Source organism: Scyliorhinus canicula, chromosome 17 (genome assembly GCF_902713615.1).
Source record: "Scyliorhinus canicula chromosome 17, sScyCan1.1, whole genome shotgun sequence".
Classification (NCBI taxonomy): domain Eukaryota; kingdom Metazoa; phylum Chordata; class Chondrichthyes; order Carcharhiniformes; family Scyliorhinidae; genus Scyliorhinus; species Scyliorhinus canicula.
The window spans coordinates 30,437,936-30,456,277 of NC_052162.1; the positions used below are offsets into that span (position 1 = coordinate 30,437,936).

The 18,342-nt window shown below is 45.1% G+C and overlaps 1 protein-coding gene across 6 annotated transcripts in view; it reads right to left on the reverse strand.

The window, feature by feature from the left end:
- amot (angiomotin) overlaps positions 1–18,342 on the reverse strand; it is a 95,418-nt gene that overhangs the window by 6,414 nt on the left and 70,662 nt on the right. For all 6 annotated transcript variants that reach the window (XM_038774542.1, XM_038774548.1, XM_038774547.1 and 3 more), the window contains 5 exons: positions 8,286–8,435; positions 7,210–7,400; positions 4,673–4,795; positions 1,670–1,902; positions 374–586 (listed from right to left, as the gene is read on the reverse strand). In XM_038774542.1, coding sequence (XP_038630470.1) covers positions 374–586; positions 1,670–1,902; positions 4,673–4,795; positions 7,210–7,400; positions 8,286–8,435 — 910 coding nt within the window. The remainder of the gene's footprint in view (positions 1–373; positions 587–1,669; positions 1,903–4,672; positions 4,796–7,209; positions 7,401–8,285; positions 8,436–18,342) is intronic.

Sequence of the window (18,342 nt, forward strand, 5' to 3'; positions counted from 1 at the left end):
TCATGTACACTTATATATGACAAAAGGGAAATTAGGCAAAATGCTAGAGAATTAATAGCATCCATGGAACCAGAACTAGACATAAGTCGCTTCAGTACACCAGAGCAGAAAATGTGCATTTTCTTCACCATGGGCTGTATTTGCACCCATTGACTGTGAATGGTAGCTAGCCAGGCTAACCTATATTTTATTTTCTAGGCTATATTTCAAGGTACAAATAAAAACTGATGAAATGATATTTACTCTAGTTAGTAATTTATGAAACAATCAATCTCTAGTGGTTTCAATACATTCCAGTCGTGCAAGATCTGATTAACCACATGTAAAGCTGTGTATATCTGAGGATACAAAACAATACCATTCAACACGATACCTGTTTTTTCCATGCTTGCAGGGCTGCTACTGCCTGGCTTTCCTTGTGATGGTGAGATAGTACCCAATTTGTTAGACTCAGGACCTCTTTCTGTCTGGGTGCTGCTGTCGCGGCTTCCTGTTTTAGAATGCGCTGATAAAAGTGGTGTGGAGGGGAATACTGGGGAAGAGGACGAAGAATGTGACTCATTCCTATCGGTGTTGAGCAGAAAACCTGAAGGAACAAGGGAAGAAAAAAAAACATACATGTCATAAAATATAATTTCTGCTCAATAACAGGAGGAACTAATTGCCAAGTAGTCATAAAACTAAAAGCAAAATAGTGCAAATGCTGGATGTCCGAATTAAAAAACAAGTAGTGCTGGAAAAACTGAACAAGTCTGGCAGTGACTGTGGGGAGAGAAATAGAGTTGGTGCTCCAAATTCATTATGACTGCTTCAGAACGGAAGAGGCAGAAATGGGTTTATGTTGTTGAAAACCTTGAGAAACAGCATCTCATTTGATTCGGCATGATATACCTTCAACGTGGAGTTCAACAAATTCAGGTCCATGAACTCCGTCCTCCATTTTGTATTATTTCACCTCGTGTCAGTCTGTATCTTGTTTTGCCTCCAGACAGAACTGACCTTTATTCTACTGTTAACACATTCTGCTCTTTTGCTTTGAGATAGCGCTGACCTTTATTCTGCTGTTAACACCTACCCTGGACTAATGCTTTGTTCCTTTACAATTACCATTCACACTCTCTTCGACTTTGTTCCATTACCGTGGTCATTTATCTCCCCCACTCACTAACCTATTCCTGATCTTTTCTTTTTCCTCAACCTGCCCGCTGTGGTCATCCCCACCCCCTCTCAACAGCATAAAACCCATCATCTTTCTGTCTCCCTTCAGTTCCGAAGAGTCTTAATTAGACTCTAAACATGAACTGTGTTTCTCTCTCCCCATAGATGATGCCAAACCTGTAAGATTTTTCCAGCACTCTTTACTTTTATTACTAACCCAAGTAATTATTGTCAGTAGTGCACAGAAAGAAACAAACAACCTACAGGCAATTATATTTTACAATTTTGTTTTTTTGGTCAACCTTATTTCAGTTTTAAACGCAAATCCTTCAGAAACACACTACTTTTGACACTTAACCAATTCTGTACCGTCAAAAAAAAAAAAAAATCTTCATAGTATTCTCAACTCCTTTGGTTAACTATTAAGAGTTGCTGAATTGAATCGACATTTTTATTATAGGATAGTTTACAATATTCATTATAAACCTGTAATCTTTTAAAGCATGTTTACCCAAGCTGCCTTTCCAGCTCTTGTCTTCCTTCTTCTCCTCAATTATTGGGTTGCTGGAAAGCAGTGTGGGATAGGACAAAAGCCCAGACGTAGCATTGGAAATAGAAACAAGAGATTTTGAAGGTCTTAAAGCTGCTGGCTGTTCTGTTTTGACTTGCTCTCTCCGGGACCTCTGTTGGAGAACTTTTATCATTGCATCTTTCTCAATAATTTGAGCATGAAGAGTTTTAATCCTGGAACAGCACACAAGAAAACAATATCTACATCATAGTCCATCCAACATTTTAACCATTAGAATATCAAAGCAAAATACCACAGACACTGCCAACCCAAAATAAAAACAGAAACTGCTGGAAATACTCAACAGGTGTGGCAGGATTGGTGGAGAGAGAAACGCACTTAATGTTTCAAGTCCAGTTCGGCAGTTAAGAAGGCAAATGCAATGTTAACACTCATGTCAAGAGGGCTAGAATACGAGATCAAGGACGTACGTCTGAGGCTGTATAAGGCTCTGGTCAGACCCCATTTGGAGTATTGTGAGCAGTTTTGGGCCCCGTATCTAAGGAAGGATGTGCTGACCTTGGAAAGGGTCCAGAGGAGGTTCACAAGAATGATCCCTGGAATGAAGAAATTGTCGTATGAGGAACGGTTGAAGACTCTGGGTCTGTACTCGTTGGGAGTTTAGAAGGATGAGGGGGATCTTATTAAAACTTAAAGGGTACTGCAAGGCCTGGATAGAATGGACATGGAGAGGATGTTTCCACTGGTAGGAGAAACTAGCAGAGGACACCATCTCAGACTAAAGGGACGGTCGTTTAAAACAGAGATGAGGAGGAATTTCTTCAGCCAGAGGGTGGTGAATCTGTAGAACACTTTGCCATAGAAGGCCGTGAAGGCCAAATCACTGAGTGTCTTTAAGACAGTGATAGATAGGTTCTTGATTAATAAGGGAATCAGTGGTTATGGGGAGAAGGCAGGAGAATGGGGATGAGAAAATATCAGCCATGGTTGGACGGCGGAGCAGACTTGATGGGCTGAGTGGCCTAATTCTGCTCCTATGTCTTATGATCTTATGGATGAAAGATCATCAGCTTGAAACAAAGCTCGGTTTCTCGTTCCATTTATGCTCCTCCAAGATATTTCAGATTCCAGTGGTTGGGTTCAAAAACATGTACAGGACTAGTATATCCGAGAAGCCAGGTGCCTCCAAAAGGGATGGATAATGGATGCGCATGAAATGCTCCAGTCACCCTCTAGTGCTTTCCTCAATTCCTGAGAGCTAATTCTGAAGTATCTTCCAGGCTGAAGAGCTCTACATTGGAAGTAAAGAATTGCAGTCATATGTTTCACCCAGAGGGAGATATGTAAATTATTAAGTCACTTTATGACATGCTCACATATTTTCTAGCATGATGCTCGCCAAAGTGGGGTCACGAGTTGAGACTTTGGGAGTGATTTCTGACTGCTGCAAAGCCCTTTTAAATGTCTGAGGTTTTGTTGTTACGTTGATGAGCGTAGCCTAACAACTGCTGCTGCAAATAAAGTCTGGAAACAGGAAGGTGTTTGCTTTCCTGGGGAAAGCCTGCATTTTCATCAAATATTAGGGCAGCACGGTAGCACAAATGGATAGCACTGTGGCTTCACAGCGCCAGGGTCCCAGGTTCGATTCCCCGCTGGGTCACTGTCTGTGCAGAGTCTGCATGTTCTCCCCGTGTCTGAGTGGGTTTCCTCCGGGTGCTCCGGTTTCCTCCCACAGTCCAAAGACGTGCAGGTTAGGTGGATTGGCCATGTTAAATTGTCCTTAGTGACCAAAAACGTTAGGAGCCCCCTCTCAAGAACTAAAGCTCCCCATCCTACAATGTCTCTCCCCCGGCCTCCTCCAGCATACCTCTCAAAAACACTCATTCCCAATATTCCATTCTGGGGTCACACAAAATCGGAGGCATTAACACGGGGTCACACTGGGAAAAAGTTCAGGAAGCGCTGTTCTAATCACAAGCTCAGGACCAGTGTTGCCAGTGGGGTGGGATTTGACTGCCACTTTACCTCATCTGCTCTTTGGAAGGGGGAAAGAGGGCATGTTATATATTAATATACAATAAATCACAAGCATTGCTGATCTGTGTTAATTAAGGTAGTCACATTATCTTTTGGGAGTTTAGTTTTAGATTTCTGTCCATTGTCCTGCTAAAAGAGTAAATCAGAGGCCTGAAGTATTTTATTATACTTTATTTCGTTAAATACAAAATTTTTATCTTATTTCCTAACAATGAAAGGATAAAAAGGGAGATGGTAAGCTAACTGGCCTGTAGTTTCCTGCTTTCCGCCTCCCTCCTTTCTTGAAAAGAGGAGTGACATTTCCAATCTAATGAGACCTTTCCAGGATCTAGGAAATTTTGAAATATTCCAGCCAGTGTATCTATCACAAGCTAGGAGAAGGAGACCCAGACCAAACACATTGGGGAGGGGGAGCTCCATGGATGTGGATGAAGTGTGCGTTGGTAGAAGTGGGGATCTCCAATTCTGAAAGCACTAAAGGAGAGCCTGGCATTTCAGAGAGCATCCTGTATATCTGAATGGCGGAGGACAGCAAGTTCAAGGCAGCTAAAAGCACTCAAATCCTTGAAGAAATCAGCTTCTTTTTATTAATTCTTTGGGACATTCTAAAGCCAATTATTGTTGTTGGATCATTTGCAGAAACATGGCTCCTCTCCTTGCAAGGTCAAGTTACATACAGAAAAGAGAAATAAATGGCAGGTTTTCTTTCTGTACACTTTTTAAAAGAAATTTATCGTCATTTCATACAGAGCGTGAAATCTTAAATGTGGCATCTGAAGAGTGTATGAACATCTAAAAATATAAATAAATGTTTGTAAATAGTGCCAATTAAACAAAACACTAATGAAATGTTCTTCCTAAGACATTTTTAAAAATACATAAAGTATAACTTAACAAACACAATAGCACATTATATCATGAGGACACTAATGCATCTTTGCCCACCTGCTTTCCATGTCAAGACACCTCCTATTAGCCATCAGGATTTCCTCCTCTTCCTTCTGAATCCGAGCTTCCAAGGATGTTTCGTAGCTACCATTTGGAGAATGACCAAGAACTGTGGTATCCCTAACAACACACAACAAAAAAAAAAACTAGTACTGCAGTTGACACTGCGTAAATTCACATCATTTCCCCTGTGAATTCCTCCCATCGGCCTAAAAATTGAGGCTGTTTGGGAAATGGCCTTTAAAAGGTCACTTAAAAAGAAAAATGAAAATCGCTTATTGTCACAAGTAGGTTTCAAATGAAGTTACTGTGAAAAGCCCCTAGTCGCCACATTCCGGCATTGTTCGGGGAGGCTGGTACGGGAAGAAGGCCTCAGTTGGGGCCAGGGTGGGCAGCTCATTCAAGGCTTCACTTGCCCCAGTGTAAAATCGCAGAGAGGTTGGGTCAGGTAGGAACCCAACAGAAAGCCCATCCAAAGAATTTGGGCTCGCCCCAGTCTGCCTTCAAACCCGCCGGCCAAAGAGCATAAAATTTGGGTCTACATTTAAGTTCAGAAGTTTGAGTAAGAAAAGGGTCTCTTTTCTCTTGGGGAAAAAAAAAAAGAGGCCTAAGGAAAGTACTGGATTTTAACGATGAATAGCTTCGATTTGAATATACAGAGAAACAAAGTTTCCTCTTGTAGGGAAGAGCATAACTAGAAATCATCAATACAATACAGTCGCCAAAAAATCTAATCAGGAATTCGGGAGGAACTTCTTCATCCAATAAGTGGTGAAAATGTAGGACTCGCTACCAGAAAGTGCGGTTGAAGCCATTAATATAGATGCATTAAAGTGGAAGCTACTCAAGCATAAGAGGGAGAAAGGAATAGAGCAGGGGTGGGCAAACTTTTCCGTGCAAGGGCCACATTCAGAAATTCACAATTTTAAAGGGCCGCATAGTATATTAAGTAAAATAATTACTTCACCCGGTTATGATTCTGGGCGCCTCATATAGGACATAGAACAGTACAGCACAGAACAGGCCCTTCGGCCCTCGACGTTGTGCCGAGCAATGATCACCCTACTCAAGTCAACGTATCCACCCTATACCAGTAAGTAACCCAACAGCCCCCCCCATTAACCTTAAAAAAAAAATTAAAAATTTTTTTAAAAAATTAAAAAAAAAATTTTTTTTTTTAATGACTTGGTGGGCCGCATAAAGACCTTTGGCGGGCCGCATGCGGCCCGCGGGCCGTAGTTTGCCCACCCCTGGAATAGAGGATTATGATGACAGGAAAGATGGGAGGAGGATCAAGTGGAGCAGCATGGACTGGCTGTGTCGAACAGCCTGTTTATGTGCCACATATCCAATGCATTGCTAGATGAAGAACAAAACATTTCAAAAATCTAACCCATGGGTAAACTGTGTTTTTCTTCAAAGCTTTCTGCTTTTATTTAGCTTGAATTCCTGAATGAAAAGCTTGTTGGGCTGCAGTGCAAAAATGTGCCAATTGACTACATTGAATCTGCAGTCTATTCAAGATCTTGTGCATGTGTTACATCAGGACCAAAGTAACCCGGCCTTCCTCAGTGAGCTCAGGACAGTCTCCATATAATGGCAAGTATAACTTTACAATTTGAAAATACAGATGAACCTCGAGACCCAAGGTTAGCCTAATGGTTAAGACATTTGCTTCAGTTTGTGGTCAAGCAACAATATGTCCCAGCATGCTGAATGTGTGACAATTTCACCAAGCCTCAGTTAATGGGTAGGACTAAATTATGAAAGGGAGTGATACAAATCATAAAACTTCTTTAAAAGACATTATAGCTATTTAAACCAATCTGTCACTAACAGTTTGCAGGAGGCTTGTATAAAGGAATTTACAGGTGCTCAATTCAAAGCAGAATTCCTAAAAGCAACAATTGGATGAATTACTATTGGTATTTATAATTTATCTTAGTTCCAAAAAGGATCCTTTCTTCCCCTCACTCTTGTACAGGACCAGGACACAGATTAGATTGGCTGCTGTAAAACTCTGATTTAGGTCACAAGGCTGTGTGTTTAGGTCCCACTCCAGAACACAAAATCGAGGCACCATTTCAGTGGAAAACCAAATGAATGTGCTGCAGTTTTTGAGATACAATCTTTCAGATAAGACATTAAACAAAGATACCTACATTTTAAGATGGATGTGGAAGATCCCATGGCTTTATGTGAAGGCAGCAGGCACCTTGGGTGTCCTGGTGAATAATTATCTCTCAACCAACAACTCTAAAACAGACTACCTGTCTATGCGAGTTTCTGTGTGCAAATTAAATACCATGTTTCTCCAAAATGTGGCATTGATCACACTTTAGAAGTTCAAATTGGCTGCAATTTCTGACTCATTCTATTCTGAGGCCCTTCCTGTTATAAATTTTGAAAAAGTAGAAACTAAATTGCAATCACACACATGGCTCATTATATTCTGAACTTATGGCGAGCCTGGGTGTGACAATGCAGCTTGTGGTAGTGATGTAATTTTGAGGCTAGTCCAACCCAAGCTGTACCTTTGAGCTGCGACTGTAGCTGCAGCATCCAATGCAAACTGCCGCATCACACTTTCTTCCAAATACTTCTGTTCCCATTTGGTCATGTCAGCCTCCAAGGCCAGGATCCGCTCCTCCTTCTCACGCAGCAGCTCCATTAGTGAAGTGGCATTACACTCGGGGACACTGGCTGTCTGAGAGGTCCCATGGCGCTGGGCAAGGACAAACAAAAAGGACGAACCATCAGATGACATCTTGCATTTAGATATTTCAGGAATTATGCAAGCTTTTCCAGAAGCATGTTTTAAAACAGAAATCAATTTTCATTTTGAGAAAAAGTTTGCATCTCCCCCTCCCCCCGTCTGCCTCTCTCTCTTTCTCTCTCTCTCTCTCTCTCTCTCTCTCTCTCTCTCTCTCGAGGTTCCCCGTCCCATTAGGCATCAATCTTCAGCAGAAAGGACAAGCTGGTGGCCTGCTCTGCATGCTCTACTATGGAACTCTTTGGGTGGCTAATGCACAACAATTACAGGATTTGAATAGCCCTCCACAGTTGTGGGAGGGGAGGTAGGGCTGGGTGGGGGCAGGTTACTTCCTTCAATTTTTCCCCTCTCTTCTCCTGAAGTTAATGACCCACGCTGGGATAGAGTTGAAGAAAGCAAGGTCAGCCCCCACAATGCCCCACACCGGTTGTCACACTTCACTTTGAAATCTCGTCACAGCACATTGGCAGACTATTGAACGATTGCTGGTAAATGTGACAGCAAGGAGCGACCTCACTCAAAAACCAAGCATTTCCACAAAATTTAACTCGATAATAATCTGAAGCAGGGTGGTTTGTCCTCTCCCTGTTCAATGTCACCAAGGCTAACTGTAGTTGGAGGTCGATTAAGAACTTCAAAAAGAGGAAGGTCATTCAGCTCATCATTTCTAGCTCAGCTTTTCCGCACAACACTCCATAATATTCATCAGGGATTTTACCTCAAATATTAAATCATCTAAGGGAAATATTCTGCCTAAATTCTCTAAACAGCCAAAGGTGATCAAATAAAAACATTGAAAAATTCAAATATTAATGACATAAACCGGAACTAGTTTACCTGCTGCATCCGAAGGGATTCTAACTCCCTTTCAAGCCTGGTTCGTAGCCGATGTTCAAGTTGTTCCCGCTTTTCACATGCTGCCTGAAGCTGGATCAGAGCCTGTTGCATTCTTTCTACTTTGTCCACATACACCTGCTTCCTCTTCAGCTACAACCAGAGGCAGAGAAACGTATTTCAGCAAAACCATAGAGTGCACACCAAAACCACAGGCACTGTGATTCACAAGGTGGACAATAACTGCACATTGTTATTGGCTCAACCACTGCGCTATCATTTAATTGCTGCAGTGAGTCTAAACAGCTTATATAGAGGTCAAGATGCATGGCCAGATTTGCACATATCCTGAAGTATTACAAACTCTCATTTTCCAGAGCCTATTCGGCCCTTCTTGACCATGCCGAATTACAGGCAGGATTCTCCATTTGGGAGATTAAGTCCTTCGGCTGAAAGTGCATCGCTTCTGGTTTGTGGGGGGCGAGGAGCAGCGGCTAAAAGAGATTCCCTCTCCCTTGCCATGCAAATACCTGCATGGCGAGGAGCTCAAGGGATTCCGTTCTGAATCTCGCAATCGGGCCACCATTTTGAGCGGGCAGCCCGATACTGAGGTCTGGCAGCTGGCACCCCCCCCCCCCCCCCCCCCCCCCCCCCACACACGCAAACCCTGCACCTCCACATGCTGACAAATAGAGGTCACTTCCTCCCCCCCCCCCCAACAACGGGAATTGCTGGATCACTCCTCTCACAGCACAGGGAGGAGGGAATAGAGGATTATGATGACAGGTTGAGACAACTCCCCCCCCCCCTCCCCCTCCCAACCACCCACGACACCACCACCCCGCAGCGACCAGAGATCCCCATCAGACCCTGCTGTGAGCCTAACCGCAATGTTTATAAACACTGAGCTGTGATTGACAGCCCCTGACTACATCAAATGCAGTTAAGTGCAGTTGCTGCTGAAAATAAGAGGAAGCAATAGTATTTAACTTCTAGACGTTTATACACATTGTGGTTAGGTTTACAGCAGCTTGGCGCCGATTCCGTTTTTTGCCCGACACGAGATTCTCTGCCGCAACGTGATCTCCCCCAACGGTGGTGGAGAATCCCGACCTACATTCCACTGCACTCGCGGTCTAAAATAACCCATGGACTGTATTATGTCCCCTTCACCTCGGTCATTATATCTGGAATTCCATCCTGTGGCCCCAGAGTTGACAATCTGCCACTCGGGAGGAAATAGAAGGGATACAGACCGAGTAAGGGCAGAAGATTTTTTTTTTAAAGTTAGGGCATCATCATCAGCACAGAACTTAGTCCTATTTACACTTGGATTTTTTTTCAACTTATTCTGCTTGACCCGTGCCAGCCTTGAGATTTAAAAAGGGCTATCCTTGCCACTATTCGTTGACAAGTAAATCCTAAACCAGACCCCCCCAATATCTATTTGCATCAGCGGCTTAAGATATCTGAACATTAGGTAGAGAGCACAGAGTCTCACTCTATGCGGATGATCTGCTCCTCTATATCTCGGACCCACAAAGCAGCATGGACGGAATCATCGCGCTCCTGAAAGAGTTTGGAGCCTTCTCGGGCTACAAACTCAACATGAGCAAAAGTGAGATCTTCCCATTACACCCGCAAGGGGGGGGGGGGGGCAGCACTAAAGGGGCTGCCGTTCAAACAAGCCCGACATAAATTCCGCTACCTGGGGATCCAAATAGCCCATGACTGGAAAGGGATCCACAAATGGAACCTCACCAGCCTGACGGAGGAAGTTAAAAAGGACCTGCAAAGATGGAACACACTCCCGCTCTCCCTCGCGGGGAGAGTTCAGACGATCAAAATGAACGTACTGCCCAGGTTCCTCTTCCTGTTTAGATCCATTCCGATCTACATCCCCAAGGCCTTTTTCAAAGCGCTGGACAAACTCATCATGGCGTTCGTATGGGGGGGTAAAAATGCTAGGATCCCAAAGAAGGTCTTACAAAAAACAAAAACCAGGGGAGGGTTAGCCCTCCCGAATCTACAATTCCACCACTGGGCAGCAACAGCCGAGCGAGTAAGGGGATGGATCCAGGAGCCAGAAGCTGAGTGGGTGCGTGCGGAGGAGGCCTCCTGCATGGGAACCTCCCTCCGGGCCCTCGCCACGGCAGCACTCCCATCCCCACCCAAAAAACACTCCAGCAGCCCAGTGGTGACAGCCACCCTCCAATCCTGGAACCAACTGCGGCAGCAACTTGGCCTGACCAAAATGTCGAACAGGGCTCCCATCTGCAACAACCATAGGTTCAAACCAGCACTGACCGACGCCACCTTCAAAAGGTGGAGGCAGGACGGGGGGACACTGACAGTCAGGGACCTATACACGGACGACAGGATCGCAACACTGGACGAACTGACAGAGAAATTTCAGCTAGCTGGGGGGAACGAGCTACGGTACCTGCAGCTCAAAAACTTCCTACGAAAGGAGACAAGGACGTACCCACAACCGCCACGACAGACACTACTGGAAGACCTACTGGACGCAAGTATCCTAGAGAAAGGGAACTGTAGTGACATGTATGACCGACTGGTAGATAGGGACGACACCGTACTGGACGCAACAAGGAGGAAATGGGAGGACGACCTGGGGATGGAGATCGGGTGGGGACTCTGGAGCGAAGCACTGCATAGGGTCAACTCCACCTCCACGTGCGCAAGGCTCAGCCTGACGCAACTAAAAGTGGTACATAGAGCCCACTTAACAAGAACCCGTATGAGTAGGTTCTTCCCGGAGGTGGAAGACAGATGTGAACGGTGCCAAAGAGGCCCGGCCAACCACGCCCACATGTTCTGGTCTTGCCCCAGACTCGTGGAGTACTGGACAGCCTTCTTCGAGGTAATGTCCAAAGTGGTGGGAGTGAGGGTGGAGCCATGCCCGATAGTGGCGGTCTTCGGGGTTTCAGAACAGCCAGATCTATTCCTGGGGAGGAGGGCGGATGCCCTTGCCTTTGCCTCCCTGATCGCCCGCCGTAGAATCCTGTTTGGCTGGCGGTCAGCAGCACCGCCCAGAGCTGCGGACTGGCTGTCCGACCTCTCGGAATCTCTCCAAATGGAGAAAATCAAATTTGCCATCCGAGGGTCGGACGACGGCTTCCACAGAACGTGGGAGCCATTCATGCAACTGTTCCGGGACCTATTTGTGGCCAATGTACAAGAGGAAGAATAGTCGGGGGAAGGTAGCGGGAGGGGGGGGGGCTACAGGTTCGTTACGGGGGTTCGATGGCTAGCTAAGGCCCAAAACCAAGCTAAATAAACATGTTGAGGGGGGGGGGGGGGGGGGGGGGGGGGGCGCAGTTACTACTACGAAGATGCTTACCTGTAAATATGTATGTTAATTTTTGCGTGTTTGTTTTTGTTGTTTTTTTTTTGTTTCTCTCTCCTAACAATTTGTAATTTGTTCAATATAAAATACGAAAACTGAATAAAAACATTTATAAAAAAAAAAGATATCTGAACATTAATGGGAACATAGGTTTCATGAACCCACTTGGCCCATGGAAACTAACACATTGAAAAATTTCTGTGTGCTCTGGGTCTCCATGAATAGCCTGGAATGTTGAATCAGTTAGGATTCAGTGCTGCTTCTTGCCTACATCCTACTTGTACTCAGCAATAAAAGGTGATATGGTTATACAGTTCAGTTTCTAGACAACAACAGCACCAATTAAATATAGAACTATTTAGCAAAATGTTTGGTCCAACAATTTTCATCCCACCTCTTGTAGAAATGTGCTGCCCCTGTTCGTAGATGCCTACACTTGCAGGTTTAAAACCAAGTGTTCACAGTGTTTGTAATCACAGATACTGTTCTTCATCATGTTCTTACGGTGCAATATCTTATACAAAGTTGGCTAGGCAGCTGCTTTGTGATGCAGAGCGAGGCCAACAGCGCACGGTCAATTCCCGTGCCAGCTGAAGGCTCCACCTTCTCAACCTTGCCCCTCGCTCGAGATGTGGTGATCCTCAGATTAAATCACCACCAGTCAGCTCTTCTCCACAAAGGGAAAAGCAGCCTATGGTCATCTTGGATTATGGCAACTTTACTTCACAGTCCTGAGAGAAACCCTCAATCAAAATATTGTGGGACTGAAACCCTTGCTCTCCCTCCACAAACAAGGTGAGTAACTACTTGCAAGAATAATGTTCTTCAGTCATGAATGAGCAACTCCAGGCCCAGAAGAGAAGGCAGAAAAATGACGCTGAGGTGTAAAGCAAAGTAATTTATGGTCCCATTTCGCACTTGTGCAATTGCCGAACATAGTGCCAGAATCTCATTTCCTCACCCTGGTTACTACTCAGCTCGCAAGTTGCAAAATTTTGCGTCGTCAATCTTGCTATATTGCGTTCAGGTGCTTTGCTTCATGCTCTCTCAGTTGGACCACTAACATTTGCGGAGTTCAGAATAGGCAAGAAGTCTGCTCCTGAACCTCTTCAAGACCATGATTTATCTGCTCGCTCATACGTGGATTGTGCATACATGATGTTAACGAGAAAAAGAGAGGAATGTTTGTTTAGAAAGATGTGCTTGTTAGGTGAATTGGACATTCTGAATTCTCCTTCTGTGTACGCAAACAGCCGCTGGAGTCTGGCGACTAGGGGATTTTCATTGTTAATGTAAGCCTACTTGTGACACTAATAAAGATTATTATTAAATAATATATGAGGGTTCTGACCAGATCATGATTTTTTTTTAATTCCACATAAGATAAAAAGTACACATCAGCAGATCTTGTTAAATTCTATATAAAAATTCACAAAAACTATCTTTCTACTTGGATTCACTTTGAATTAGCCTATTTTGAAGAAAATGTGTTGTGTTTAGTCATTTTATATCCCTTCAGAATCACAGAATACTAGAGTGCAGAAGAGGCCCTTCGGCCCATCAAATCTGCACCAATGTTTAAGCGCCCTGACATGGACACCTAATCCCACTTGCCAGCGCTTGGCCCATAGCCTTGAATGTTATAGCGTGCCAAGTACTCAAGAATATATCTCCTTTGCTCAAAAGACAAGCGCATAAGAATGTTCCCCAATGGCTGTGAAAGTTCTCTGTAACAAGGCGGTGCTGAGGCATGACATTTCCCTACAATTATCTTCGGCCCATCCTTTCAAAGAGCCAGGAGATCTTTAAATCAGCTCGTAACAAGAGTTGAGCAATTAGATTTGAATTTGCAATCCTGTGTGTTGGGTGGTACGACACAGAAGCATGAGGAATATGCAGTTTGTGTACATTCCAAATGTGCTCTTACTAACAAGTTCAAACCGGAATTCTCTCTTGGATCTGTGGCAAACTGCGAATGCCCAAACATTTCAGCTCAGTTCATTTAATAGCACTCTCACTTGAGTTTGTGGCTTCAAGCTGCCCTCAAGCACACAATCTAGGCTAATACTTCAATGTAACACTATGACACTTTCAGAGCTGCTATCCTTCACATGAGATGTTAAAGCAGAGTCCATGGGGTTCAGGATTTCAAAAAACACATGGTGGCAGTGAGTGAATTCGCCCGGGAAATAGCCCTGAAAACTCAAGGACGGGGGTGAAAAATTCAAGAGACGTCACCGCCCCCCCCCCCCCCCCCCCCCCGCCCCCCCCCCCCAATGTATTTTGATTGGAGGAGCAGCAAGTGTGAGAGACAATCTGTGAAGAGCTGCACTTCCAATCGCAGATTTTGTCTCCCCCATGATGTTGCTCCATTCCTCTAATCACAGGCCCCTCTCCCCCAACCTTGTTTTCCCTGATCTTGTCTTTTGACCTTGCTGGACTGTTCTGCTTTCTTGTCCAGTAGCATGGCCTGAATATTGGACAGGATTCCACCTTTTGTGAGTCCTCCCAGCAGCTTGTTGACTTCCTGATGATTGCAGACAGCCAGTTGCCAGTAACGGGAGATGATGCAGGTTTCTGCATTGTCCCAAGCCACGTCGCCAGCCAGTTCCAGGAACTTAATGGTAGCCAGGTAGGCAAGAGCTCCAGCCTCAGCAAGGGCTCCATCCTCCACACACTCAGCATAGTGAACCTTGCGCATTGTGCAGTAGCCAGTGGATGCAGCTGATGTGAACCGGAGACCAGCTCTGTAGAAGCAGGTCTTGGGTTTGGCCTGAGCAGGTACCAGCTGCCAGGGCCACTACCCATCAGAGTGGAGCCACCATATGTCCCACCTTCTCTCTATCCTGCGGATGTTCCCCTGCTGGCTAAGCCCTGGCTCCGGGTCCTGGGGATTCATCTATAACTGTAACCCAGCCTGGCTTCAACTAGAGTGGGATTGCTCCATGGGAGCAGCCAGAACTGGTAGGCGGCAACCCAGACTACATGCGTCTTGCTCCCACCCCGATAGGAGGTAGAGAGAGATGATAGACCAATATCTTTTAGTTCTGTTTCATAAACTTCTGTTTGTACTTTAAACTGATATTTCTAACGAGGTACCATAAACCAGAATTGAGTTGGAAGGATGTTACTTATTCTATGCAGTGAGGAAACACCTATTTATGTTGAACACCCATTAACGTTGTCAACGAAGCTCAATTAGCTTATAATTGAAATTCTTTATCAGATTACAACATTGAGTTGCATTCCTTACATTACTAACATTCACAGTAGATTTATACCCCTGCTCTCTATAGCCTTGCAAGAAGTCTTGCGACACCTGTTGGACTTTAACCTGGTGTTGTCAGACTTCTTACTGGCCCACCCCAGTCCCAACGCCGGCATCTCCACATCATGGCTCTACAGTCTTGTGATTTGTCAAATGGTTCTAATTTGAAATGAATCTGATCATAGTTTATTGCTGTAAATTGGAAATTGTATTCAGAATCCAAATTTTTGGGCAAATACCAAATTTTTGGGAATGATAAAAGAGCCCCTAAATTCAAAAATTAATTCTCAACAAAAGAAAATCTTCATTTTGATATAAATTTTGAGTACCCAATTATTGTTTTCCAGTTAAGGGACAACGTAGTGACACCAATCCACTTAACTTGTATATCTTTGGGTTGTGGGGTTGAAGCCCACGCAGACACGGGGAGAATGTGCAAACTCCACACAGACAGTGACCAGTGTCCGGGATGAAACCCGAGTCGTCGGCGCCGTGAGGCAGCAGTGCTAACCACTGCGCCACTGTGCTGCCCTCTCAACAAAAATCTTAAGAATAGCTCTCAAAAAAAATTATTTTGACCTCTGATGGGGTTGACATTAATCCATCAAACACTCCAACTCCATTATATGAAACATAGAAAATAAGAGGAGGCCACTCGGCCCTTCGAGCCTGCTCGGCCATTCAATACGATCATGGCTGACCATCTAACTCGGGTTGCTCTCCCCTCATATCCTACGATCCGTTTAGCTCAAGATCTGTATCTAACTCCTTCCTGAAAACATACAATGTTTTCTTCTCAAGGTTTCCTGTGGGTGTGAATTCCACAGGCTTACCACTCTCTGGGTGAAGAAATTTATTTTCATCTCAGTCCTAAAAAGGTTGACCCCGTATCCTTAGACTATGAACCCTGGTTTTGGACAACCCTACCATCGGGAACTTCCTTCCTGCATCTACCCTGTCTAGTCCTGTTAGGATTTTATAGGTTTATGTGAGATCCTCCCTTATTCCAGTGAATATAATCCTAACCGACTCAATATTGCTTCATATGTCAGTCCCGCCATTCAAGGAATCAGTCTGGTAAACCTTCTCTGCACTCCCTCTATCGCAAGAACATCCTTCCTCAGGTAAGGAGACCAAAACTGCACAAAATATTCCAGGTGTGGCTTCACCAATGCCCTGCATAATTGCACCAAGACATTACAGCTCCTGTACTCGAATCCTTTCGCTATGAAGGCGAACATGCCATTTGACTTCTTTACCGCCTGCTGCATCTGCATGTTTAACTTCAGCGACTGGCGTATGAGGGCACCCAGTTGTTGCACATTACATCTCTTAATTTAGAGCCATTCAGATAATAATCTGCCTTCCTGTTTTTGCTACCGAAGTGGATAACCTCACATTCATCCACATAAAACTGCATCTACCATGCTTTTGCCCACTCACTCAGCTTGTCCAAATCACACTGACGCATCTCCGCATCCTCCTCAAAGCTCACCCTCCTACCCAGCTTTGTGTCATCTGCAAATCTGGAGTTATTACATTTAGTTCTCTCATCTAATCATGAATATATATTTGTGAATAGCTCGGGTCCGAGCACCGATCCCTGCGGTACTCCACTAGTCACTGCCTGCCATTCTGAAAAAGATCTGCTTATTCCTCGTCTTCGTTTCCTGTCTGCCAACCAATTTTCTATTCATCCCAATACAATACCCCCACTCCCATGCACTTTAATTTTAAAAGCTAATCTCTTATGTGGGACTTTATTGAAAGCCTTCTAAAACTCCAAATAAACCACATCCACTGTCCTCCTCATCTACACTACTATTTCCATCCTCGAAGAATTCCAGTAGATTTGTCAAGCATGCTTTCCTTTCGTATATATATGCAGACTCTATCTGATTCTGCCACTGGTTTCCAAGTGTTCTGCTATAAAGGGCAGGATTCGCCAATAATGCGGCTATGTCCCTATGTCCCCACGCCCGTGAGAAAACGGGCGCGAATCACTCCGGACTTTTTTTCTAGAAAGTCCGGGGTGATTCTCCATTTTTAAGGGGGCTTGCAGGGCCGGGGAGTGCTCCACACAGCTCCGGCTGCCGATATGGGGCCCTGCACTTCCGGCCGCGGGTCCTCGCATGCGCGCAGCGGCCGCCTGTGATGCTGGCCCCACCCAACATGGCGGACCCACACAGCAGGCCAGCGCCGAAGTAGTAGGACCCCCCCCAGATTGCGCGCGCCCAGCCAACGGTGGACCCCGATCGCAGGCCTGGCCGTCTTGGAGGGTCCCCCCACCCTCGCTCGGAGACGGAGCTCCCTGCCCCCTCCCCCTGCCCCCCCGCCGTTCCGCCTGGTCCATGTTTGTGTGAACCAGCACCGATCGGTGCCCGGATGCAGCCTCCCTGAGAAGGCTGGTGAATTGCGGTAGGCCAGTGGATCTCGCACAGGTAAGTCGTAAGTAGGTTTACAACCTACGTCTGCGAGCGTCATTCGGTCACACCCATTCAGGGCTGGTTTCTGAATCTGAATCCGAATCCTCGCGGAGCATCGGAGAATCTTATGAGGAGCAGAGGTTGCCGGGAGGTTCGCTGGAGGGCTTTCCCTGCATTCTCCGGCCATATTGCGCTCAAGTAAGAGCACAACGCGGCCGGAGATTTACACCCATAGTTAAGAGATGCAATTAGGAAAAGCCAAACCAAATGTATTGAATTATATTCAGGAAGGGCGATACTTCCTTCAGACTTAGGAAATGAGAGACTGCATCAAAGTGACCACAAATTACCAAGTAGTCAAGATGCCGGTCAGCGAGAATATTCTTTTTTATTATAATGCATTTCCTAAAGGCATAGAAAGCACTAGAAACAAAGATTTAATTAGCAAAAGGCACAAAATTAAATTAGCAGATATGAGGGGGGAAAATAAACCGACAATGTGACTATAAACAAGCGATACAGGATAATCACTCTGCCATTTTTTTTTCCTCTCCCTACTCTCTACCCCAATCCTCCAGAAAGTGCCACAACCTATCTAGGCCACTCCCCTGCCATGTCCCCATAACCCCACCTAACATGCATATCTAGGGGCTAGTTTAGCACAGGGCTAAATCGCTGGCTTTGAAGGCAGGCCAGCAGAACGGTTCAATTCCCGTACCAGCCTCACCGAACAGGCGCCGGAATGTGGCGACTAGGGGTTTTTCACAGTAACTTCATTTGAAGCCTACTTGTGACAATAAGCAATTTTCATTTTCATTTCAAACAATTGAACTGCTTCTCGTCCTCTACCAGTGCCCACAAAACAGCAACAACTGTTGGCGATAAATCTTCAATTATTGTGCCCCAACTTTCCCGTGGAACGTAACCAGTAGGGGAACAGCATTTTGTATACTAAAACAAAAAAGAATACACATGTGGAAGGCCACAGTAACCTTGTGT